General features: G+C 43.9%; 2 protein-coding genes and 1 long non-coding RNA gene across 3 annotated transcripts in view; 2 read left to right on the forward strand and 1 right to left on the reverse strand.

Moving 5' to 3' along the window:
• The window catches only part of LOC118219848 (hemicentin-1-like), a 508,226-nt gene that overhangs the window by 354,625 nt on the left and 126,317 nt on the right, over positions 1-27,284 (reverse strand). Inside the window, exons 19-21 of the mRNA XM_035403310.1 lie at positions 20,428-20,451; positions 19,805-20,062; positions 18,305-18,595 (exon numbers count right to left, since the gene is read on the reverse strand). Coding sequence (XP_035259201.1) covers positions 18,305-18,595; positions 19,805-20,062; positions 20,428-20,451 — 573 coding nt within the window. The remainder of the gene's footprint in view (positions 1-18,304; positions 18,596-19,804; positions 20,063-20,427; positions 20,452-27,284) is intronic.
• The window catches only part of LOC118219859 (neural cell adhesion molecule 1-like), a 126,897-nt gene that overhangs the window by 47,960 nt on the left and 51,653 nt on the right, over positions 1-27,284 (forward strand). The window lies entirely within an intron of this gene.
• Positions 5,834-17,015, forward strand: LOC118219890. The gene is made up of 3 exons (XR_004763877.1): positions 5,834-6,161; positions 7,386-7,493; positions 16,949-17,015. It is a non-coding gene; the product is annotated as an uncharacterized LOC118219890 (long non-coding RNA).

Here is a 27,284-nt window from a genome sequence, read left to right on the forward strand (position 1 = left end):
GGGTGTTGTGTGTGTGTAATGAACAGGCTGATGGAGAGAGGGTGTCCAAATACACTTCAGCTGAGAGAAAGAGAGGCAGAGATAGACTGAGTGAGAGAGACCGACAGAGTGAGAGCAAGAGAAAAAGAACAAGACAGAGAGACAGAGTGGGAGTGAGAGAGAGAGAGAGAGGGAAAGAGAGGAAGCCTGGAGACAGGAGCCTGCTTGGCCTAAACTGAACTTGTCAAAATTGTGGCAGGCGTTTGTGTACACATTGCGTATAAATAAATATAACATATACACTATCAGAGTGACTGAGTACTTTAGCCAAGTCGCATATAGCATGGAAAAAATGTAAACTATTATTGCAGATGCATGCAGTCATGAAAAGGTCATGTGCACTGTTTCCCGGATTTCAGAATTCTGCGACCCCTTCTGTGTGACCAATTCCAAATATAACTCTGCATTTTTTTCTGTGTTCATGATTCCAAGTACAGCTCTCCTACCATTCCTTTGTTCTGGAAAGCTAAGCTGACATTTCTTTTTCATCCTCAAATTCCTGGTAGAAATCTTCCGCAGTGTTTCTATGGTCAGGAATACCGCATTCTATTTAGTTTTTGGGTTTGTTACCTCCACCCCTGAAGCTCTACCAATAACAAAGCCCTTTAGAAATATTTTCATGGTAGTTAGTGTAGCTAATCATTAGTTTTTTGTTTTGTTTTGTTTTTGTTTTTTGTTTTCAGTATAAGTACTTTGGGGGAAAAAAATTGAAAATCATGAAATGTAGTGTATATCACTGACTATGTTGGAGTACATTTTGTAAGGAAAAAAGGACGTCTCTCGAACGTGATGAAAAAGTACAAAGTTTATTTCCAATACCGGCAGTGACAAAGCGCACGAATGACACCTTGGATTCAGCAGAGTCAGACTGAACCACGAACCTTTCCAGAGGCTGCTTCTTATTTGTTTTCGAAGCTTTGATCAGGAGTGTTGAATACACATACTAAGAAGGATATAGTCAGTTTTTTAACACTTATCAATTAGGCCGTAGTGTATTGGCTGTCCTGTTGTGATTGAATTAGCACGTCTGTTGGCTTGGATGGTTCCCAATCTCTCACTCCCGGTCACTATTCTACCATTGTACCAACTGTTTTGTGATAATGATAAGATCAAGGGAATGTGTGGCCAGCAGACAAATTGGCATCAGAGACAGATTTCTTACAATAGAAATTTTCATCACTCTCGCATGCCCAGCTGAACTACGCTGACCTGAAGAAAGCTGTGAAAGTTGCACATTTAACTGTGACACTGAGAAGCTCTCAGAGAGGCTGCCATCCCCTCTGAAATCGCAGAGTATCCTAACCCAAACACTGCTGCAGGAAGCTGCAACGGTTACCATGTGCGTCTGCATTTTAGTGCCATGCTCCTCTCTCCTCTGCTCGAGATATAGACGGAGCTGCAGGTTGGAGACGCTCGCGTGGTTTCTGTACTCTGATCACATCCTCATGAAGGGAAGCTAATGAGCCGCAGCATCCGCTATATTTGTACTTTAATTTTTTTTTTTCTAGAGGAGGTAATCAGAGAAGTACGACATGCTTGTGTATTTTATAACCGTTCTGCAGCTTTCCCCCTGTGTGTGGCAGGAAAATAACAGTGTGTGCATATGCCAGAGTACATGTGTGATGCAGCACTTTCTTCCTCTGGAGAAATGTGAAAGTCCGTATGTTTGTATTTATAGTCAGGTAAACATCTAGGTGTCCATTCCATGTCAGGGAGCTTATAAAAAACAAAGGTTATCTCAATAAGTTATTATTTAAGTGCGTTATATCAACGTTTATTGTGCTGTATACATTTTATTGATTCCTATTAGAAATGTTTCATAACATGCATTAATGACTGCAGCACTGTTTCAATCCTGAGGTCTCCTGTACACGAGCATTATACATCAGCCCTGAGCCAGGAGTGACCGCTGTCCATTGAGCACCACGCGCTGCCAGAGTACTGCAAATATCATTCAGCACCACGTCACAGCAGTCTCACTCCGTAAACATGCAAGACTGAAGCTGCGATTTCTGTATTGCTCATTTCATCAGTGATGCGCCAATTGTAGCCCAATCTGTTCCCAAAAAACACCTCGTTTGCTCACCCAGGCCGAAGGTGCAATCTCTGACAGTCTTTAGGGGGCACCCAGCACGAGGTCAACAGAACCTTAGGGCTCTTATAACTATATGATCCTTATGTAGGCATTTGAACGGATACTGCTTTAAAGCAACATCGGTTCAGAAAGGACAGCAAATGTGATGAACTTCCAAAGACACTGCTATTATGTTAGCATGAGCGATAGCACAGTATAATGAGTAGAACTGGTCTTGTAACCCAAAGGTCACAGGTTTGATTCCTGTGTAGGACACAGCCGTTGTACCCTTGAGCAAGGTACCTAGCCTGCATTGTTTCAGTATAAGTGCAGCTGTATAAATGGATCCAATGTAGATGCAATGTAAAAGTTGTGTAAGTCGCTCTGGATAACAGTGTCTGCTAAATGCCGGTAATGTAAATCACTTGTAGCCTACTTCCTCAAAAACGCTTGTCAAGCCAACAGCCTATCCCTTCATTGCCCTGGCCAATTTGTGCTGAACATTATTTAAGATCAAATTAAATGCAGCTATTCTCATTTTTTAATTTTGATTGTCATAGTTCTGTGTTTGTTTGCGTTTACTTTTTTGGGCCGCCAGGTGGCGGTACTTCAGTTTGTAGTTCTGTTCCTTTTCCCTGTTTAATTGTATTATTGTTTTCAATTATTCTATCATTGTTTTTTGGTTATCTCGTTTTCCCTTCCCTCTCTGTGGTCTGATTGTGCATTGTGCCCTCCTGTGTCTCGTTAGTGTCATGTCTATTTAAGTTCTTTGCTTCCCTGGCTCGGGTGCTGGTTCCTTGTGTTTCCACATGTTTTTCTGCCTCTGTGTTTCTGCCCATGAGTTCCTGCCCTGCCCGAGTTCTGTACTGTATGTTTTTCTTCTTGCGATTTTTGGATTTTCTGTTTTCTGTTTTTTTGTATTTTTCTTTTGTGTTTTTGGGATTTCCCCTGCAAGGCATTTTTTGGTTTCCTGCGTTTGTTCCTTAGTTTTGGTAATTAAAGTCTTTGTGTGAATTTTCCTTTTGGAGTTCTTGGATTTTTTTACTCTGCATTTGGGTCCATTCCCTCGCCAGTCCTGACAATGATGTCCTATTTATTTTTCATATGTGATTACTCTTTGTTATCATCGAAAACTTCATGCAAAAACAGAAATACCGCAACTAATAAAATTTTTTATGACGATATGCTATTACAAGCAATATCAAAATGACAATGTAGTCAAAATAATATGGTGGAATCAGCATAATATAGCATCAAGAGAGACAAATGCCAGAATTAGACTACTTATTTATTAATATTTATTTTTCACAGTGCATCCCCACGAAGAATGAACACAAGAAAGTTATGACTGGTAAATTGTTATTGCAGTAGAAGTATTAACAGTAATTATATAAAAATAATATAATAAAAACAATTGAGCCCTCAGCTTCTCTCTCCACATTCAGCTCAGCATTCCTGTTCGGTTTCTCCTCCTCACACTTGGATTAGATTGTGTTGTTCACCACAGTGGAAGATGCTATAACTGACCTACTGGGGATGTTACATTACACATGTTCATTTTTTTCATTTATTTCTTATGTTAACAAAATAAAGAAGGAACAAAAAAGAACACACTTTAAAGTCCATTTAATGTAATACTAATAAAAGCAGACACATGAAATGCATGTTGAACATGTTGCAGAGTCTCAGCTGTTTAGGCTGTATGTAAGCTTGCAGCGAGTTTACTGCATAATATATAAAGTTGAACGTAGGACCTGAAACCAACATACAGCAATGAAAGCAGACTAACTTAGACAAAGACCACAAGTCCAGCTCTGGTGAATCAGAACCTCAGATATATTATACAGATCCTGCACTCTAAAGGCACGACTGCTTCATTCCCAAAACTCACTGAGTGTCCCCATTACTGCACCCTCAATCAGGATTTCCCCTCCTGCAAGCTGAGAAGCATCACATTGAAAAATAATCCTGAGCTCTCAAACGTTCTTCATTTCACATGAGCACACTGATCCAGCTTCTGTGTGAAGGTTTTATTAGTCAACTTCCACATTCTCTTCATTGTATTTGACAGCTGCTTCATTAGACGACCCTGCACATCAACAAACATGTATAAACACAACAGAGGGAGAGAACTGGGAGTGAGAATGAGCAGTGTTGCAGCCTGAAATCTGAAACACACGTTGTTTTTAGATGTGTTCCCCTGTAAAATGACATCACCTGGTTTCCTGCACCATTTCACACACAGTATAATGGAGGCCAGCAGGAGAGGAGCAGCTCCCAGACCGAATACCAGTCTACCTGTGGAGAGACACAGAGATGAGGGATATGTGGAGGATATAAACCTGTGCATATACAAGAATATATGGTGTGACAGGGTGGTAATCGGAACCCATAAAGTGAGTGAATTAATCTCTCTTATACTATGGCTACAACTAAAATGCATGGAAAAATTGAAATAAAAAGGTATTTTTAAAAGACATTTCATTAATTACAAAACAAACCCCATTATGTACACATCTGCTACTTCACTAAATGTGGTTTCTTTGGTAATGATAAACCAGTGTTTCTCTTTTCTTATGTATGCAGAGTAGTCTCAGCTATCAGCCATCAAAAATATAAGAAAAGAGAAGACATTAAACAATGAAAAACAAAGTTCACAACTATTGTCATAATGCATTTATAAAGTGGTATAGTGGGAAAACAGTCAGCTGTATTCTAATCCACATAACTACGATAGGTTAATATCTCCAAGCTTAATAAATGCTGCACCCCTGACCACAAAAATGTGAAATGTGTTGAAACTGAGATATTTTCTGGATAAAAAAACGCTTTCTATCCGCACATTTAAACTTAGCGATTGGTTTTTTTTTCTGTGTTCACATCTCACTAGAAACAGCCATTGTTTTCTGGATGCCTTCATTGTTGTTTCCCCGTCTGCAGCAACAGATAATTATTTTCGGAACATTTAATCAACGTCAAGGGTTTCAAATTTGATCACCCGTTGTGTAACCTAATTGGAATATGCGTCACAAAAAAACATCGCAAATCGGGAACATCTGTAAATAATGGTGACTCAGAAAAGACACAGACCCATCCTCTCCCCTGTGTTGGGAATCATAAAATTGGAAGGAAAAAAAAACGATTTTTTTCCATGGTCATCGTCAGAACAGCTTCAGGTTGCAATCAAGAGTTTGCTTCTTGAGCACAGACATATTCCGGCCAATGAATATAAACATTGCCTATTGCTGTTCCGTAGGGATACTGTTAGTGACGCTCAAAACATTTTTTATTTGATACAGATATCAATTGCCAACTGTACTCGAATAAGATATTATATTTCATTGTTATATGGCGTGACACGTGGAAGAACCGTTATCCCAGCGAACAGAAAAGATATTTCCTTTCTCGTCGTTACGGGAAACCACTCATCTTTCAATGTGAGTTATTTAGACTACTGCGATAGTCGACAACGGTAACCGTCGGCAGATTTACTGCTAAACCCATCACCCGTATTGTGCGTATCCTTTCTTGTTTCCCACCGTTGCACTCAGTCAGAGATATCACAGGACAGTTACCAAAACGAATTTCTCGCTGGGATACCAAAACACAAGTTACACTACCACACGTGGACGCATGTAAACAAAGGGAAGCAAAGGGTCGGAGAATTGAGATATCCGTGCTGAATGGGGACAAAACGAAAAGGAAGCGGATACTGTTAGATCTGTGCCACCCGTCGCCGGGAATTAGCCGCGAGTGGATGGGAAACATTTCGATTCATTTATCATCAGAATTCGAAGAGCAATTCATTACTCCGTTTATTTTAATATTTCAACTCAAACCGACTTTGAAGTTAGAAAGAGATTCCCAGATGCCCTTACCTCGCCTTTCGCTGAGCCTCCGTCATTGCCGACCACTCCTCACTTGATGGCTTCTCGCTTGCTCACTGACAGGGACACAAAACAGAGCCGTAACCCAGCTCTAAGCCCCCTCCTCTTCTTCTCTTAAAGGGCCACCCGCGCTTCAGTCCATCCGTCACAAAGTCTTCGCGGTAAGGTAAAAATAAAAAGATAGCAAACGGATGAATAAATAAGCAAGTAGGCTAAGGAAGTAAATAAATGTTTCTGCATGGCGTTTGTCCTGTCACTGAGCAGCTGCCTCACAAACAAGGTGGCCTTATCGCGGTAGCCTATCATCAGATTTAAATTTGTGACGTTTGATGTTGAATGGAAATACGGCTTTTTGGAATACCTGTAAAATACGTTTCTTTCCAAGGATGCGGTTTCAGTTATGACCCGGGTATGCTTAGCATCTGTTAATAACTTTTGTATTTTCATTGAAACCCCCCCCCCCCCCAAGATATTAAAAATACAAATTCAGTAACGCTATTGCAGGACTTTCATAAAAGTTAAACTGTAGCCTACACCTTCTTGGATTTCATTTCCTGTTTCCCAAATTCAAAGAAACTCGTAGGCCTATTGTCACAATGACACAGTCACCACATAGCCCACACTAGCTGAGGCGCGTCATTGCTGTGGCGGGATAAAACATCAACGCAGCTGGCTAAGACAGGCTGCCGTCACCTGATTATCCAGGTCAGGCGCTGTTGTGGTAGAAATTTGTGATTGCTTCGGATTAACGGAATGGATGGTTAGATGAACAGGACATGGGTGGATGGATGTATGGATAGTGATGGCATAAGAAGGGAAGACCAAAGGACGGTTTCGTATTGTTATATGTTTATGAACGTTTGCAATTAGCGCTCTCTGCAGGCGGACTGTGTAGAGTCCCTTGCACTCAAGTGGGGTTTGGCCGATCCGGGCTTGGCCGGGCGAAGCAGCACTCCTGTCCGTCCATGCCTGGCACCAGCACTGTCAGGATGTCATGCCAGTCCGCGGAGCACGTCACCGTGCTGGAATTCTGTGTTCTATCCGGATGAATCACGCGGCCAGCCCAAAGAACCGCAGATATTTTCTGAGTTCACTGTAAAGCGTATCTGTGACAGCGTCTCTGCGTAAAGTGCTTTACAATTGCGGAAAAAAACTTTATTTAATTGAAAGATAAATCAATTAAATCAAGACCAGGCGATGCAAGCTTGGAGTTCCTCTAGGAATGAGTTGACTTATTCTTTTTATTTTCTCTTACCGAAATTTTCTCTTGGTTCTGGAAACCTCTGCATAGGTGTGTTTGTGTATTTTTTCTGTTTTCTCGTTCAGTTGGTGATATTTCGGAAAAGCACACACTCTCCGCTAAAACACATGATTCTTCTTTGCAGGCCGCCAGGAGTCAGAGAACAACTTTTACCGGGGTTGTGCATGCAGGCTGTAGTCACCCAGTTGGCCAGAAGGGGTCACTGGTGAGCACCGAGACGCTCCTAGAACGGGTAATGTGATTTACTCATTTATTTTGGTTCATTGAGGTATCTAATTCTTTTGCGTTGCATCGTATCTGTAATCTCTCTCATTTTTTTATCATCTGCGATTGTTCAACTGAAAGCCTTTTTTCATATTTTTATTTATGGCTATCTAGAATCACTTTGAAAGTAGTCTTGAAATAATTTGATTTACTGTTTTCAGCATTTTTAATTAAAAGAAACCATATAACCCCTCCGGGATTCACTTTCAGATAATACTGATGTACATCTATTACAGGTCTATGGGTTAATAAAATACCGTGAAAGCAGATGCATGTTGAAATAAGGAGCGGATAATTCTTCTGTGTTGAATAAAGACCCAGACCCATATTCATAAAGTATCTTGTAGTGGGAGCACTGATCTAAGACCATGTTTCCACTGTCAAAATCCTAATCTTATCCACTATAAACTAAAAGTCAAAAGCAGTCCTATTATGGCATACTTCATGAATATGAATCTAAGCTTTGATACAATATTTTATAGTCAGTAAAAAATAAAGTAAAAACACATTCAGCAATATTTGAAATGGGGAGGGGAAAATACTGATCTGTACTGTGCTGTACTGATCCTCAAGGTCAGGCATCTATACGAGAATGCAGCACTTTATAACCAGCATAAAGTAAAACCTGGTCTGGAGGAAGCTATAAAGGCGGAGGATCAGGGAGCCAGTGTTGCTCTCTTTGTCCAGTCCTGACTGTGGAATACAGCACGTCTGCGTCGCCATCTGCAGAGGGAGGCAGAGAGCTGAGATCAAACCTGTAGCGCAGCATAGAGAATGATTTTGCTTGTGTCTACTTTCAAGATGAGGCTTTAAGGGTTCAGTGTTAATTCAACCACAACGTGTGTATTTCAGTCCACAGGGGGATTAAAATGTGCTCTCGTCAATGTACAATGTTTATTTTTCTGTGACAGGTAAAGTCAGTATCAATCTTACTTGCGGTGTTCTTCTCCTTCTTCTTCTTCTTCTTCTTCTTCTTCTTCTTCTGGTCCTCCAAGGCCAGGGTTGAATAAACAACATCATTACCACCTTCAGCTTCTTGGACATTAGAGGTTGAGAGAGAGAGAGAGAGAGAGAGAGAGAGAGTTTATGCCTTCATAAATGCACTTGCAAAATGACAAAATAAAATAATTTCATAGGATATTGTGGCAGACGGCAGGGAGAGGTGAGGGGAGTGGTAATTGAGGGCAGATACGTTGCCGCCCGCTGGCTCCACCCCCGAGCCTTATATGGACTTCCTGCCCCAACGAGGCAAGCCTGGGCCTAATTAAGCCATTAAGGGCAGAGGGATAAAAGGGGAAGCGGAGTGCACGAACGGCGCAAAGTACCGTGAGGGAAACGCGTGTTGTGGAGAGTAAGAGAGAGCGAAGATTATCTGTGTGATTACCTGTTGTGACCCGGACTGTTTGACTAACCCCGCTGTGTACCGAACTGTTTTGGCTGAGGACCTGGTTTTTGGATACCCCTGGATTACGGAAAAGGACAACGAGAACGGATTGTGGACTTTGGATTGGTTGCTGAATTTCCCCTTCCCCTCCTTGTGTAAATTTTCCCTAAATAAATCCCCCTATTTCACTCCAGTCGTGTTTCGTGTGATTGTTTAGTTATTGAATTGGTGACGTGGAAACCCCACACCCGTGAGCCTGCCACATATGGTGGAAAATGCGGGCACTACCCAAGCTCAATAACTAAACAGACACGGAGCATAATGGAAGCCTTAGTGAAGCAACTAGTGGAGACCAACATAGCGCAGCAGGCTATGCATCGGGAGTTGCTGGAGGAACAGCGTCAGCAGACCGCTCTCCTGCGAGCTGAACTCAGCCAGCTAACAGCCGCCCATGCTGCCGTGGCTGCAGGCGCAGCAGTCTCCCACCCTAAACCCAGTATGTTTCTGCTGAAACTAACAGAAGCTGATGACATCGAGGCTTACCTCCAAGCCTTTGAGAGGACGGCGGCTAGGGAGAAATGGCCCCAGGCGCAATGGGCCAGCCTGCTCGCACCCTTCCTGTCAGGCGCGGCACAGAAGACCTATCAGGATCTGACGGCTGAACAGGCGACGCACTATGAGGGGCTGAAAAAGGAGATCCTGCGCCGGTATGGTTACACACTGATCGGCCGGGCGCAACGGTTCCATGATTGGACGTATGATGCCACAGCGTCCCCCCGATCACAAATGCATGATCTGATTAGGCTGACCAAGAGCTGGCTAACGGCGGAACCACTGACGACCACGCCCCTCGAGAAAGTGGTCATAGATAAATTTCTACGCTCTCTCCCATTTGAAGCTAAGAAGTTAGCAAGCCAAGCTAACCCACAGAGCGCGGATCAGCTGGTGGAACTGGTGGAAGGTCAACAGGTGGCTTTGGAGGTCCTGCGCAGCGGACGACCACTGAAGGCGGAACCCTCCACTCGCCCGAAAGAGCGGAAAAGGACGGAGGACCAGGCCTGGACCACGACCAGGGATGGAGGGACCCCGATGGTCAGCTCCCCGAGACGACGCCCCTTCCTGAACACAGACGGCAGGAAGTGCTACGAGTGTGGTGAGCCGGGACACATCGCCTGGAGCTGTCCAAACCGTGATGTCCAGATGCCTTCGGCCTCAGCCAGTGAGGTAGCCACCGGGCGTCCCTGCGGGTTGCTGATGACATGCTGGGCGGAGGAAAGTAGTCCTACCCCTGTTACCCCGGTAAGGGCCAATGGAAAGGACACCACAGCACTTTTGGACTCCGGGAGTATGGTGACCCTGATCCGCCCCGACTACGCCCAGTCCCCGAACCTGACTGACACCGTGGCCATCACATGTATACACGGTGAAACTAAGAACTACCCTACCACCCTCCTCCACCTACAGACCACAAAGGGACAACACACGGGACCAGCGGGAGTCGTCCCAAACCTACCGGTGCCGGTCCTTATCGGGAGAGATTCCCCGATGTTCCGTCCACTGTGGGCCAGTATGTCCGGAGACGTGGGGAGACGAGGGAACCAAAAGGGAGGAGGAAGCCGGAGAGGCGGGAGGGACACCAGAAGGGGTGATAGCCAGTTGTGTGGATTCCAGGAAGTGGACCCCCAGGCATCAACAGAACCCCTCTCTGAGGACGATGCAGGTGATGCAAGACTGGAGGAAGGTGAGGAGAGTCTGGACAGCATATTCCCAATGGATCACGAGGTGGCGCCAGAGCCCGCCTCTCTAATGGGCCGGTTTGGGACGGCCCAGTTGGAGGATTCCAACCTGGCCAGCGCTCTCCAGCAGGTGACAGTGGTGGATGGAAAGCCGATCGAGGGGGTAAGTCAGATTACGTACCCTCATTTTTCGATAAAGAAGAAACTGTTGTATCAGGTGGTGAAGAAAAACGACGAATGTTTGGAATTGTTGTTGGTGCCCCGACCCTTCGTACAAACTGTCCTGCAGTTGGCGCACTCCCACCTTCTTGGGGCCCACCTAGGGGTGGAGAAGACCTTAGACCGGATCAAGGCACGATTTTACTGGCCTGGTGCGAAGAGGGCAGTGGAAGATTACTGCCGCAGTTGCCCGGAGTGCCAACAGGTGGCTCCAAAACCACACTTTCGTAGCCCCTTAATTCCCCTACCCATCCTTTCAGTCCCTTTCAGCAGGATCGCAATGGACCTGATAGGACCTCTACCCAAGAGCAGCCGAGGTCACCAATACATCCTGGTGATTTTGGATTATGCCACCAGGTACCCAGAAGCCATCCCCCTGCGCACCATGGCTACCAAGGGAATCGCACGGGAGCTAGTCATGCTGTTCTCCCGAGTCGGCATCCCCGACGAGATATTAACCGACCAGGGAACCCCGTTCATGTCGCGAATCATGAAGGATCTCTGCAAGCTAATGAAAATAACCCAGTTGCGCACCTCAGTGTACCACCCGCAGACCGATGGATTGGTGGAAAGATTCAATCGAACCCTAAAACAGATGCTAAAGAAGGTGATGGAGGCGGACGGGAGGAATTGGGACCAGCTACTACCCTACCTGATGTTCTCGATCCGAGAAGTGCCCCAAGCGTCAACAGGTTTCTCTCCCTTTGAACTCCTGTACGGGAGACGACCCCGAGGACTACTGGACGTGGCTAAAGAAGCCTGGGAACAGCAACCGTCGCCCCATCGAACCATGGTGGAACACGTGGAAGACATGAGAGACCGGATGGCAACCCTGTGGCCCCTGGTACGAGAACACATGCAGGAGGCACAGGAGGCCCAAGCGCGGGTGTACAACAGAGGGGCGCAACGAAGAGACTTCCAGCCAGGCGACAAAGTGTTGGTGTTGGTCCCCACCACAGAATGTAAGTTTTTGGCCCGATGGAACGGGCCATATGAGGTCCTTGAGAAGGTGGGTGAGGTTAATTATAGGGTCAGACAGCCGGGGCGTAGGCATCTGACCCAGATTTACCATGTGAATTTGTTGAAAAAATGGAATGCACGTGAGGTACTATACTCTATTCCCCCGAAGAAAGCTACTACAGAGACCAAGCCTGTGGAGGTGCCACTGGGGGAGCAGCTGAGCCAAGCACAGAAGCAAGAGCTGAGGGAGTTGGTCGGCCAGAACCAGGATGTGTTCTCCAGTGAACCGGGACACACCGATCTGGTACAGCACCGCATCATCACTGAACCGGGGAAAAAGGTGAAATTGAGACCCTACCGCATACCAGAAGCGAGGAGAGACGCCATAAGGGACGAGGTAAAAATGATGTTGGAAGCAGGAATCATCGAAGAGTCGAATAGTGAGTGGTGCAGCCCCATAGTGTTGGTGCCGAAACCAGACGGCACCATTCGCTTCTGTAATGATTTTAGAAAATTAAATTAAATCTCAAAGTTCGATGCCTACCCGATGCCCCGAATTGATGAACTAATAGAACGGCTGGGGACCGCCCGTTTTATCAGCACGCTTGACCTGACAAAGGGTTATTGGCAGGTGTCCTTAGCTCCCGAGGCGCGGGAGAAAACTGCTTTTGCCACCCCTGACGGGCTGTTCCACTACAGGAAGCTGCCCTTTGGATTGCACGGGGCCCCACCCACCTTCCAGAGGTTGATGGACCAGGTTCTCCGTCCCCATCGTGAGTATGCCGCGGCCTACCTTGACGATATTGTAATCCACGGGAACGAGTGGGAGATCCACCTAAACCAGGTGAATGCAGTTTTACAGGCCTTAAGGGGGGCGGGGCTAACAGCTAACCCAAAAAATTGTCGACTCGGCCTACGGGAGGCTGAGTACCTGGGGTACACGATCGGGAGGGGATGTGTAAAACCCCAGGTGAAGAAAGTGGAGGCGATTCGGGACTGGCCACGCCCCCGCACCAAGAAGCAAGTACGCACGTTTGTGGGGTTGACGAGCTACTACAGGAGATTTGTTCCCAACTTTGCCTCCCGAGCCAGCCCCCTGACGGATCTGACCAGGAGCCATCTGCCCGCCCAGGTGATATGGACCGAGGAGGCGGAGAAAGCCTTCCAGGACTTAAAGGGAGCACTGTGTTCTGGACCCGTGCTGGTGACTCCAAACTTCTCCAAACCACTGGTGGTGCAGACCGATGCGTCCGAAACAGGGGTGGGGGCCGTCCTATCACAGCTACAAGAAGGTGAGGAACACCCAGTCGTATACATTAGCCGGAAGCTGTTACCACGGGAGCAAAGATATTCCACTGTGGAGAAAGAATGTCTAGCGATCAAGTGGGCCCTGGAAACGCTGAAGTATTACTTATTGGGACGGCACTTCACCCTCGTAACGGACCATGCACCACTGGTTTGGATGTCACGTAATAAAGACAGTAACGCCCGGGTCACCCGCTGGTTCCTGTCCTTACAGCCCTTTGCGTTCTCTGTCATCCACAGATCAGGTGCAGCCCATGGAAATGCCGATGCCCTCTCCAGGAGGGATGCTCTAGGGAGCTGGACCGCCCCTCCCTCCCGGTCGGAGCTGAGGGGGGGGTGTGTGGCAGACGGCAGGGAGAGGTGAGGGGAGTGGTAATTGAGGGCAGATACGTTGCCGCCCGCTGGCTCCACCCCCGAGCCTTATATGGACTTCCTGCCCCAACGAGGCAAGCCTGGGCCTAATTAAGCCATTAAGGGCAGAGGGATAAAAGGGGAAGCGGAGTGCACGAACGGCGCAAAGTACCGTGAGGGAAACGCGTGTTGTGGAGAGTAAGAGAGAGCGAAGATTATCTGTGTGATTACCTGTTGTGACCCGGACTGTTTGACTAACCCCGCTGTGTACCGAACTGTTTTGGCTGAGGACCTGGTTTTTGGATACCCCTGGATTACGGAAAAGGACAACGAGAACGGATTGTGGACTTTGGATTGGTTGCTGAATTTCCCCTTCCCCTCCTTGTGTAAATTTTCCCTAAATAAATCCCCCTATTTCACTCCAGTCGTGTTTCGTGTGATTGTTTAGTTATTGAATTGGTGACGTGGAAACCCCACACCCGTGAGCCTGCCACAATATAAACTACAATACACTATTTTGCCTTCAATTAACAGATAGAGACAGTCTTCTCTCACATTCCTCTTCATCTTCTGTTTATCCAGGTCCACAGTTGAGTAAACTGCACTCTTGTCAATGTACAGAGTACAGCTGGCATTGTCGTGCAATGGTTAATGAACTGGGGGCTTATGCTCCAACAGTCGCTGGTTTGATTCCTAGATGGAACCCTTGAGCAAGTCACCTGGAGTGGAGCTGCTTCAGTAAATATTCAGCCATATAAACAAGTGCCGTGTTTAAAAAAGCAGCTGTGTACGTTGCTCTGGATGAGATAATTCACTAAATGCCTGCAATGCAATGTAAAATGTGCACTGTGATTTGACTTAAGGCCAGCCATTTTGCTGTATGCTGGTGACAATTGGTACCCTATGGGAAGCTGATAGATTACAATAATTTCAGTACTGAATTGAGGAGACCTGACTGATTTACCCATGCTGGTTGTCAGCTATAAGGTCTGTAATTTGCTGTGAATACATTATTCTTTTTTAAAATATAGTTTATTTTTCTGTGATACAGGGAAAGTCAGTGCTAATCTTACTCTCAGTGTTCTTCTCCTTCTTCTTCTTCTTCTGGTCCTCCAAGGCCAGGGTTGAATAAACAACGTCATTACCACCTTCAGCATCTTGGACATTTGAGATTGAGAGAGAAAGAGAGAGAGAGAATGACAGACAGAGAGAGAGACAGATACAGAGAGAGAAAGAGAGAAATGAGCATTTATGCCTTCATGAATACACTTTCAAAATCAGAAAAAAAAATAACATTGCATATAAGCTACAATACATTTTTTTTTTAAATACATTTTTATGTTCACAGAACAGGTAGACAATCTTCTGTATGTGGATTCCCACACAGTGCATTCTACTGTCACAGTATATTAACACAGTGCATTAACACAGTACATTAATACGGTGCATTAACATAGCTCATTAACACAGTACATTAACACAGTGCATTTACACAGTACATTAACGCAGTACATTAACAGAGTACATTAACACAGTGCATTAACACAATACATTGAGTGTAAGTCTCTGTATAAGAGTGACTGCTAAATGCCTGTAATGTAAAGTAATTAACAGGTATTCAGCAGCCTCTCTTACGCAGAGCAGTTTTTTCTGTTTAATCCATTTGTACAGCTGGATAATTTCACTAAAGTTCAAGCACCTTGCACAAGCTGGGAGCCGAAACCACAGCCTTTCAACTGAAAGCCTGTCACATCAGTTTGTAGGATATCTGGTTCAGTTGTATACCCAGTACTTGTTAATGGAATGCAGTGAGCATTCCCTGTACTGTCTGATATCTCTAGTGACTGTTGAATGCCGTAAATCACAGAGCATCTGCTTCATGGGCGTTGGGGTGGGGTGTTTTACAGCAGAAACGTGAACGTAAGACTGAGAAGCCTGCAGCCAGTGATCTGTCTCATTTATTCAAATATAGCAAAGCCCAGTTCCTTAAAATTTGTACCTCACTGCCACCAAAAAATTTAATAAAAATGCCATTGCATTACATTCAGGCCATTTGGAGGATGCTCTTTGGTAGAATGACTTAACTCAATTTACCCACAACTGGCATTTTACTGATGCAACTCAGATTAATTAGTTTGCACAAGGGCATAGCTCAAATCTACAACCACGGAGTCATAAGGTCAGTGTCTTACACATTACGCTACCCTGCCAGCCCTATGCAGGCAAAATCAATCCTCCAGTGATAACACCATGAAAACCTGTTCTTTTACATTTAACATTACAGGCATTTAGCAGGTGCCTTGTTCTTACTCTGAGTGTTCTTCTCCTTCCGCTTCTTTTTCTTCTGGTCCTCCAAGGCCACGATTGAGTAAACGACATTGTCACAACCTTCAGCTTCTTGGACGTCAGAGATTGAGATAGAGAGAGAGAGAGAGAATGCACTGATAAAATGTAAAACAATATATGCATTTAATTGGAATATAAGCTAAAAATGCATTATTCTGTTTTAAATAAGCAGAGAGATAAAACAATGTTTTACTGGGGGTGTTCTGAGCAAACCACATCCTCATGGCCCCCAGCTTCTGAGAAAGCAATCGAGCGAATGAGGAAGAGCAAAGTTTTATCTTTGACGCATTCAGTAACAGTGACAGAACTGGAATTCTACAGGAGAAATTCAGTTGAAACACCTAATTCAAGGGCATAGCAGACATGAACAATTTGAGAATCAAACCTGTAGCCTTTGGGTTACAGGGCGAGTGCTCAAACCATTAAACTAGCCTGCCGGCCACATTGTGTCACAGATGCTAAACCAATTGTGGTCTTCAAAACAAAGCCAAATGAGCCCAAATGTGTAGATATTACTTTAATTATGAAACTATGGGAGGATTTAAACACATTTTAAATTCAATGATCGAGAGATTGGCAGGAGTGAAAGCCAGCATGCATAAAGGGGCTTCAGAACCCAGAGAAAGTGAAAATCTTTTACCGATTTAACTCATGCCTGTCAGAGAGAAAAGACTGCATCTGTGCCCCACACTCAAACCAATGGCATTATTATTTAATGAGTGACTGTGATTTCTAATGCTTGAAAATACAAATATATTCTTGTTTCCTGCAATTCTTCTCCACTTCATTCAGATGCAACAATTCCAGGACGCTTGAATAACAGCAACGCAATTCTGTATTTTTTAGAACTAACTTCTAATGCTGTAGCAATAAATCGATATCCCAGTGTAAAACGCATTCTTCATTCTTGTTATCAAGAGAATGCCCAACATTCAGCATGTATCAGATATGTTATTTATTTATTATTCCTGTGAGGATCTGAGGTGATTTTTAAGTATTTTCACTCGTGTACTGGTCTCTAAGTGAGTCTCCCTGTTCTCACAGAGCAGCAGGTCTAGGGCAGAGCGATGACTCACCTTTCCTTTTCTTCTTCTGATTGGTCACATTGGCCTGAGAATGCAGGGGCTCACAGCTGGGTCCAGCAGCCTGGCTCAAACCTGAAAGGGCAGAGAGGAGGAGAGAAGAGGAGAGAAGAGAAGAGAAGAGAAGAGAAGAGAAGAAGAGAAGTAGAGAGGGGAGAGGAGAGAAGAGAGAAAAGAAGAGAAGAGAGAAAAAGCAGAGAGATGTATTGGGGGAGAGAGATAAAGAGTGGAACACATTCAGGCACTCTGACTGACTGTTACAGGTGCCCAGATTTTCACATGGTAAACTCCATTGCTCTGGACAGGGAATGAGAGACAGTGCTTTCACTAATGCCCCCCTCAGTGAAAAGGGACAGAATCACCATCCATAAAGAAACTGACTTGTTGCCTGATCCACAGGGTAGGGCTGGGTCCCTACAGCTGCAATGGCCTGAGTGTGCACTGAGGAACTAGAGAGAGGACAGAGAGACAGAGAGAGAGAGGATAAGGTACAGAGAGAGTGAAAGAGCAATATGATAGTTGGAGGACGAGAAAGAGAGAAAGGGAGATTTGAATCAGGGTATAAAATGGTAGGTGTTCCTGTGCTAATGGTAGCTCACGTATGGCCGTGACTTACTCTGAGCGGGACCAGGCCAGGCATGGTAAACCTGTAGAGCAGACAGACACCGAGAGACAGGTGAGTAAGAAGGGGGTTAGCACTAGTAGCGGATCTAGTTACAGGTGTACCGTGGGCTAAGGGCAAGGGGGGAGGGGCGTGGGAGTATGAACCTTTGTTTGTTCGGGTGAGCTAATGAAAAACTGGGTGGTTCTCGGGCACAGCGTGTCAGAGCCGGATGAAAGCAGGCAAGCACTGTGGGGACTGTATGTATTTGAAGATACATCAAAAATAAACCTGTCTGTATGTATGTACTGTACAAACACACACATTGTAGGCACAGATTAAAGAACAAATTCATCTGAAACGTTCAGTTAGGCAGCATGACAATCTCACCTTTGTTCCTGCGGTGTTTCTGGAAGAGAATGAAAATCAGGGCTAAAACAATCAGACAGAATCTAACTCCAAGTGCGATGGGCAGAATCACTGATGTGCCTAATTAACGAGAAAAAGAAGCGAGAATGTCCTGTAACTCTGCCTCCTCTCTGTGCCTCATAGTCTGTCAGTGCTGGCGAAAAATGTTTGCATTTTTAGCATATGTCTATAACCCCCCCCCCCACACACACACACACACACACAACCAACCACTCATGGACGCATGCACACACCAAAAACACATATATGGTATTGACAGTATAAATTTATTAAACAGCATAAACCTGTATACACTACGTTGCTGTTCAATTAAAGTTGTAGGATACACAAGACTTCCTTAATGACACCGCTGAATGGCTCAATTACCTGCAACAGTCAGAGTGATGGAGTCGCTGCGCTGTGATGTCACATTTCTCCCCTCCAGCCTCCCCTCACACCAGTACTGCCCCTGGTCAGACCCAGCAGCTCCAGGGATGGTGAGTCTGTTACCAGTTACACTGTGACCAGCAGTCTGGGACACAGTCACCTGGGTCTGGTCTTTGTACCAGGAATATATCCAGTTGCTGTAGGAGTCCACCTCACACCTCAGGGTGACGATCTCTCCATTGTACAGTGGGCGCCATTTTGGCTCTACCGTCAGAGTGGCTTTAGGCAGTGCTGTAGAAACAGACAGACTGGGTCACAGATCTGTTGTCATGCCAGTATTTTTATGACTATGGAAAAAACTAATCACCCTAAATGAAGGACAAAAACCAGGGCAGCTGCATTCCTATTTTCAATGATATTAAGAGAAGATATTCAAAAATCAGAAATGAAAAAGCTCTAATCCTGATCGTAATGGTACAAGAAATAAACTAAGGAACAGGACCCCAGAATCATCACAGCAGTTGGACCCAGTGCATTATGGGAATGTGGCAATTTTGCACACTGAATAATGCCTGTCAGTACTCACCACTCACCTGATGCCTGTATGTGGGTGGGGTAACTATACTCTGTGTACCAGACTGGGTCTCCCCCCTGTGTGTGTAAGAGGAGCAGCACTGAGGGTGTACAAGCCTTTAGATGTACTGAAAATATGGGCAATGTCATGTGATCCAGTTCCTTTTTACCAGTAATATTCCCAGCCAGCTGAAGTCACTGTAACCTTACAAGAGAGACTGACATGTTCTCTTGCATATAACTGCCTGTGTGGAGAGACAGTCAGGACAGGCGGGCGTATCTCTATAACAGAGAAAACAGATTGAATCTCTTCCCCAGGTTCCTAATAATGGCATCATCAAACGCACAGTGCAATCTGGCTTTAATCTGCGATACAGTAGAACATGGTTCGCTTATCCATGTACTGTGAAAGCATGTGACTATCTCAGAACGGGTGTGGGTGAGGCTGTGAAGACGGACAGACTGTGTCACAGCTCTAACTGCTCATTACATTACACTACAGGCATTAGCAGATGCTCCTACCCAGAGCAATTTACTCAACTTTTACATACAACATTGCTAGTGGAGTGTAGACATGACTACAGAGGGACAGGCATGCTCTGATTGGGGTTGAGACAAAGAGCTAAAGCAGTAGGTTCTCTCATTCTATCATAACAGATAGAAAAGGCTACTTTCCATGGATTTAAACATACAGAAGCTCAAATATTAACAATACAAACAGTGTGACAGTCAGAAACTGAACTCAATTGGTGGTATACGCAGCCCATTTTAGTGAAAATAAGTTAATTTTATATTTGCCTGTAATAAATGAACTGGTACGGGAAGCTCAATGTGCACTGGGGAAGATTGAATAAATGTGTTAAATATGGTCTCTCTGTGGGACGAGTGAGACCACCAGTGTTCAGCTGCTGACCAGTTTTGACTCACCTGACACGTTCAGTCTGACAGGATCACTCCTCTCATCAGCAGCACAGTAGTATGCACCACTGTGCACTTCAGTAACAGGTGCGATGGTGTAGATGTTTTCATTGGATTTGTGCTTTAGCTCCCAACTATTTGATTCATTTCTGTACCACGTGAATCCAAGATGTTTGAATGGCTGTCCCGAACACGAGAGAGTGACGGTCTCTCCAGTGAAGAACAGGGGCCAGTTAGGCTGCAGAGTCAGTACATCCTTTGGGCTCCCTGTACAAACAGTGCATGCACTACGTCAGTACATGTGTTTAAATACTCATGACATGTTTATAGTGTCCTGATTAATGCCTCAGCTTCATTAGTTTACAACAGTAAAGAACTGCTTCTGTTTGTGATCTCTGTATCACCCCCTACTGTAGGACATGCCTCGAGTCTCACAGAATAATATTTCTACATTACCGTCCACATATGCAGTCAAATTAATCACATCATAATGCTGTGAGACAGTCTTATTGTGAAGCAGGACATTCTGTTATCAATCGTACGTTTCACTAAACTGTCTGAATAAGGTTTATCTCTGATAAATGATCAGGTAACAGAAGGTGGGGTTTGTTTTAAAATCTAGTAACACTCACCCAGTCTTGTCATTAGACTCAGCACTGTAAAAAAAAATAGACAGGAATCATTGACATCATCATCGAAATGGCCAAAGAAATGCAATAAGTGCAAGAAAAATACAAAACTATAAATATGTTCCATGTTTTTTATTTTACTGCTAGAGTGTATTGATGGACACCAACCTTTATATTCTAATTGCAAATTGCTGCTTGTACATATTTTTTGTAAATTTTCCCACTTTCCCACCTGCCAATGGACTACTGATGAAATTTAGTTATCAAGCTAATTCTGGGGCAGTTACTATCTATCCAATGTCTCTTTCAAATAACAAATAAATAAAAATTTCTTCTTTCACAGAAAATTGTTAGTGATCATTCAAGGTATGTTATCTACTGAAGCAAAAGCATACTTCTTCACTCATACTTTTCTTCTTCAAATCATACTTATTTATTTAAGCATAACTTAACAAATGTGTTGTTGTTGTTGTTTTATTTCAATCAAATGCAAATTTCACCACAAAACCATACTTGTCTGTTAAAAACCTTTACATTAAAAAACTGATTCGGTAGTACTCACAGATCAATGTGACCCCTCTGTTTGCCTGTATGATTCAAGAGGAAGTTTAGTGCTTCAACTTCAGTGATCAAAAGAGCGATAAAAAAGAAACCCCTGAGCTATTGTATATACTGTACAGCACCTCAAATGCATTCTTTTCTTATCTGCTTGTGTGGACAGCAAGTTGTAAAAAAAATTCTTCAAGAAGCTCCCACACTTCTACTTCATCACTGCTTTACCTTCCGCTTTCCTGTAACTAAAATCAACTCAATTTAAATATATATCTGCAGAAGATCACTCTTACCTTTCCTGTCTACTGACAAATAGCCACCAACAATAGAAGCCAGAAAACCCACAGGCACTCACAGTGCCAAACAGAGAATAAACTATTCAAACTTGTATGTGAGTTGTGTAGGCTACATACAACTCTAAGTACCTGTTTGAGTTGGACTGCAGTTGATGACAGACGAATCCTGTGAAGAGTTGTGACGGAGAACCCTAAAACTACGGTCAGTGATGTCACCAGCGGTCTCCAGAGGGCAGGGGTAAAAACATAGCAAGCCGCCAAATGCAGAAGACTCTGAGAGCAGAATTATAGAGGCGAAACAGCAAAATGCAAAACCTCACATCAACATCAAGAATCAAAAGGCCAGATTAGAATTTGCCAAAAAATACAAAGACAAGCCTGAAGAGTTTGGAAGCAGTTTCATGAACAGATGAGACAAAAAAAAATAAAAAATAAAAACCAAAGCAATGGAAAGCTGAAAGTGTGGAGGAAAGAACTTCTGGTTTTAAATTTTAATTTTTTTTTTTACTTTTACAAAGCTGAAATAAGGGGGACTCAACACAAAGACAGCAGTTTCTGTGAAATGGTAACACACATACCATGATATTAAATGCTGACTGTACTTTTGTCTCATATTCATATCCATTTACCGTAAGCACAGAGCAACAATAACCAATTTCCCTCTACCATTATAACACTTTTGGGGGGTTCTGATTGTGACAGCAAAAATAAGGAAGTAGGTCCTGCACAGCAAACCAGCTTCATGTTCTCTTCTCTTCAGAAGAACTCCACTTGTTATCACAGGGAATCAGAGAGACTTTAGGGCAGCTCCTTGCTTAAATGCACTGGTCCTCTGTGAAATGAAACACTAAAAAACCTGACTGTGCCAGAGCTGACTGTGAATGTTGGTCCCGCATGGCAGCTCACAATTGGCTAGAGTGAAGCCCTGGGTGTATGTGATTGGCTACTGTGCTGTCCAGAGGCTGTAGTGTGGTCCACAGAAAGGTGGCTTCAGTTTGTGAGGAGTACCGTCCCATCACAACATAGCAGCTCCTCTGATCTCCTTTGAACTTACAGTGCATGTCCCTCTGACATTTACTTGAAAATAGAAGCTATTGTAAAATCATTTGGCCAGCAGGTGGGGACCTTGAGCAATAAAATAATACATAGAGTTTTTTTAAACAAATTAATAAATAAATACTTCACTAATTTGGCTCCTGCTTAATCTTTAGGGTACGCTCTACTATACAGAATTTTCTACTATCCGGCACCATGGATTCCCGGATGGTGATGGAGAGTAGAGGTTCTACTATAATGAACTCTGCAAAAACAATGCCCAACAATGCCCAGTCAAAGCCCAACATCTGGCCACCATGCTCCGTCAGCTCAGAGAGTCTAACTGGCTCCACCCTTCTTGCATATGCGGACTTCATGGCTGCTTGGCCACAGAATCATTTGTATTCTGTCTGTTTCTCCAGGCTTGGGAGCTGATTGGCTGCAGCAGAAGAGCTGTGTTAGGTCATAGCTAAGGACCACTATGTGGGAAACTGAAGAGCAAATAGATAGAGGGGGCGGAGTTACTGCACTCTGAGCGCTGAATAAACTAAAGTCTTCTCAGGAAACTGCTGCACTTCCTGTTCCAACTTCCCACAGCGCCTCCAGCCTGGTCCGCGGTTTTGCCAACGTCATTGTACACTCTGGCTTCCAGGCTAGGGCTTCTCCCCCCGTCTGCTGCCAGATAAGCCCCTCGTTCAGGTTACAAGCACAACCAATCACATCACTGACACCACACAAAAGTACTGTACCAAAGGTTAAAAGTATTTTGAGACACAATACAGACCTGGCCACCAAGAATAAACCAAAATATAATTAACTGGCACACAAGGAATCTCCACCCCGTCCCACCCCCCTGGGGGAATCTCTTTATCCTCATCGATCCTACATGCCCCTTTAATTTCATACCCATTCTGCTCAACTAATTCTCTCAATGAACACTAGAGATCTCCCACCTCTCTGGCAGTCTACAAATGATTCTGTTCTGCCATCAGCATTCCACATGTGCGCCCAACCCCCATTACTCCTGTAGTTCCGGCCAAATAAATTTAGGAGACAGTGCTACTCCTGACGTACAAACACTCATTTATATCGTGGCATTTCTGTTCACCTGCTGAAAGGCAGGACCGGTGAACAGAAGTCTGGTAATGTCCCAGAGAAAGACTGGCATTTCCCCACATTCACTGAATGGGATTTTAGTGGGAGTTTACTGACATCTAGTGGTGAAAATATGCAAGCATTTCACAATACAGACACTCACCTGCCAGCATCTACCATTGCCAGATATAATGCATATGAATGTTGCTCCAACTACCCCAATCTCACTTCACACTCTGTTTCCCCAATATCCAATTACCTATGTGCTCACCTAATCCATTTTCAAAATTTAAAAATCTTCATTTCATCAGACAGTCAAGTGAGAACTAAATTCTCTTTTGTTGTGACAGCTTGGGGAATTAATGTATGTGGGGAAGTGAAGGTGTTCTGTAACCTCTCAGATGTAGGGAATGTGCTGGTGGTCAGATGTTCATGGTGCTTCGACCTGCAGGTGAGATGAACACCTGTGACCAATGACCATTCCACCACTGTCTGTGTAAATGTGTGGCCTTTGCCTTGTAACTACACCCTCCTACAAGACAGAAACAGAAGGTATGAGAGCAAGGGGAGGCCACTAAATAAACAAATGAACAACACTGATTAATAAACTTAACTTAGACAATAACTTCATATCAACCTCTCTTTGTTTTAATGTTTAAGTCTCTATACCGGAGTGAGATATCCTGAACGGGGTTAATGCTGATGCTGTACTCATCTGTGACCAGGCGAGGTCAGCAGAGGCCATGTTTCACAGTCAGCCAAAACAGCAAATTTTAAAAATGGGCTAGAGCAAGCCTGAGCCTCCCAATATACAGCAAGTAAAGTAAAAAGACTGAAACATTGATGATAAAATGGTTTATACTAGCCTGGTATCAACAGTTAAAGACAGGCTAAATAGGAATCTGTTAAAGCAAATAATCACAGAGTTTGTACAGATTATGGCCTGAGGTATTAAATTAGCTGAGAAAATTAAGAGCCCGTGTTTATCAAAATGCAGTGTAGATGATCGAGGTCATCCATCCAGGCCCCCAAGTAGTGTCATAACAGGGATTTTGACCAGGAGAGGTTCAGCTCAGGAGATAAATGCAGTGTGAATATTCCCTTTCCTCTGACATTATGCTTAAATAACCCAATCCTCCTGCTGTTTTTCTCATCTGTGTCACTCCCTGGAGCTCCTGCCTCTTCCCACCCTCCTTTATTGTGTTCTTTTCCTCTTCTTATTTCTTCTCTTCTTCCACTTCCCTCTGGATCGTCTCTGATGTCTCTCTCTGATGCTGCTTTAACTCGCTTTGGTGCCATGTTAAATGAACCTCCAAAAGCGTAATATTGTTTGATTTATTTTATTTTTAATAGCGGATCTTCCTGCCGACCTCCATTTCAGCCTCTCACCTCACGCTCCTCGATTTGACAATGCAGCTCAGACACCAGTTTTAGTGAGTCCCTGTACTTGACCTCATAGTCACATATCTGCAATGGAATAGGAGAACATGGAGATTAAAGGTGTTCCTAAGACCCACACATATGTATGCAATCCTATAATAGGAGACAGACCTGACTGTAGAGAGGGTAGAGTAGTGCATTGGTACTCGCTGGATGTGCTCACCTGGGACTGGTGCAGCTGCTCAGTCTTGAACAGCTTAAGGAGCAGAGCCTGGATCTCCTTCTTCACACACTGCTCGTGCTCGCTCCTCTCCTCCATCACTCTTTTCAGCTTTTCTCTCCAGTGCTGCTCAAGCTGCCCCAGCTTCCTGCAGCACGAAGCACACCAGCTTCAGTCTTACACTGTGCTGGAGCCAGCAGTAACTTGGGTGCTTTTTATAAACCGGTTCACAGCACATGGAGGTGTGAACCATGTGACACTCATCTATCCTGTACAGGATTCCAGCACGTTAAAAAATAATCAAAAGCTTCATCATTCAAATACAATTTAAGCTTTCTGTTAAGTGTCTGTCCATTGTTAACTCAGATTCAGTTACTTCTAAAATTAGCATCAATATTATTCCCTTTTCTCTCCAATGACTGCTACTTGGAATAAGACACAGGCCCCGAAATGGGTGGAGTTATTATGAGTTATTAACAGTTGATACAATTGATCCAGTCAAAGTGGTCTGCTATGGAGACCAAACTTGATAGATTGGTTCATATCAATGTCAATGACTAACAGCACACGGTAGTCCCACCTATAATGGAGTTCATGAAGCCTCACTCTCCCATTGCCATGGTTACCTTATTTAGATGTCATATTTGGTCTCCCTTAACACAGTCTTGCTTGGTACTCTCTGCTGTAGAGCCATCTCTTTCTCTTGAAATGTCTTCTTAAATTCCTTCTGCTCCAGATCGGCACTTTATATTCTGTTCTCTTTCTCCTCCAGCATCAAGTCAAGTGCATCTCTCTCTTCACACATTTTCATGCAGCTTTTTTGCAGCTCTCTGACACTTGCCTTTATGAAATATCAAATGGTGTAAATACACATTTCTAATATAAGCTGTTGCACAAACAGCAGTGCAATACTTCAGCCATAGATTCCATTAAAGCTTCACATTCTGAAAGTAACGGAAATTAATCAGACTCATCTACAGTATATGATAGTATCGAGCAGTATTAATTTTGCCAATTACTAATTTCTGTTTCTCACCTTCAGGTTCCAGTTATTACGATGGGAGGAAGAAAGCATTCTTCTGATTCTTCTAATTTTTTCTTTAGTGTCTCTAATCAAAAATGGACAAACACATGGATTATGACAAATACAAGCCCTCCTGATGCAAATACTTTACATGTGGATAAAATTCATCAGAAGACCAAAATCATGAGCACATCCAAAGCCGGTGTCATGGACATGACCATCCTTGCTGTCTGATGGAACACAGAGCCTGGCTGACATTTCTGTGGCAAAATGTTGATGATCTGAATGGAAAAAAAACAGTGTTAAAGGTCAAAGGTCACTGGAGTTGTTCATTTGCTGGTGTTTCTGATCACATGCAGTCCTATCTTACACGAGAATTCCTGAACACACAACAATAAATAGCACTGTGTAAAAAGTAAAGTTGTTACCGTTTCTGAATATGCTTGAATGTGCAGCTCAGCTTGAAGGAGTATGCTGGTGATGAACTTCAGTGAGGAGACACTGTCCTTCATCTCATTTATTTTATTGAAAGAAGCCTCTCCTAAATCCAAAGAATATGAGGATCATTTTAGGGATTTCAACATAACTGCATGACAGGATGTTCTCCTCACCCCTGAAGAATGGCCATCGTAACACCAGTAGCAGGAAGCAGGTACCTGTCGATGGGCGGTTTGATGCAAGACAGATATCCAGGAACGGGCCAATGTCCACGTGCATTTTGGGTGTTTCTATAGGAAGTAACGCAGTGCTTTTCCTGGTGCTTTCACTAGCAGAAAAACCAGATACTTATGAATGAATGAATGGCAGGTTGTGTAAATATACATTCAGAAGCAGGTCCAGCCTCCAGGATTGGGGTCTCCACCCATTAAATTGTCAGAACAAAATGGGTGGAGACCCCAATCCTGGAGGCTGGACCTGCTTCTGAATTACTGAATGAAGTTCAATTATGTACACACATTTTAACTGTAGTCATTCATGAGCTCATGAATAGATTTGACTATTCATGAGCTAAAGACTATCCCTGGCTAACTTAATTAAACATTTTCCAATACTTTCAATTTTTAAGTAGACCGAAAGATGTATTTTCAGCAGATTTGTTATGATGTGCAGATGTAACCCAGGGTTCCAGGACACAAATTGAATAGATAGTGAAACAAAGAAAAACAATTGTAAATAACTAGTAGCAAGTAAATTACCATTCAAAATGGAGAAAAAAGAAAAATACTTTTAATAAGGAAAAATACATTTTCTTTATGTG

This window comes from Anguilla anguilla, chromosome 2 (genome assembly GCF_013347855.1).
Source record: "Anguilla anguilla isolate fAngAng1 chromosome 2, fAngAng1.pri, whole genome shotgun sequence".
Lineage (NCBI taxonomy): Eukaryota > Metazoa > Chordata > Actinopteri > Anguilliformes > Anguillidae > Anguilla > Anguilla anguilla.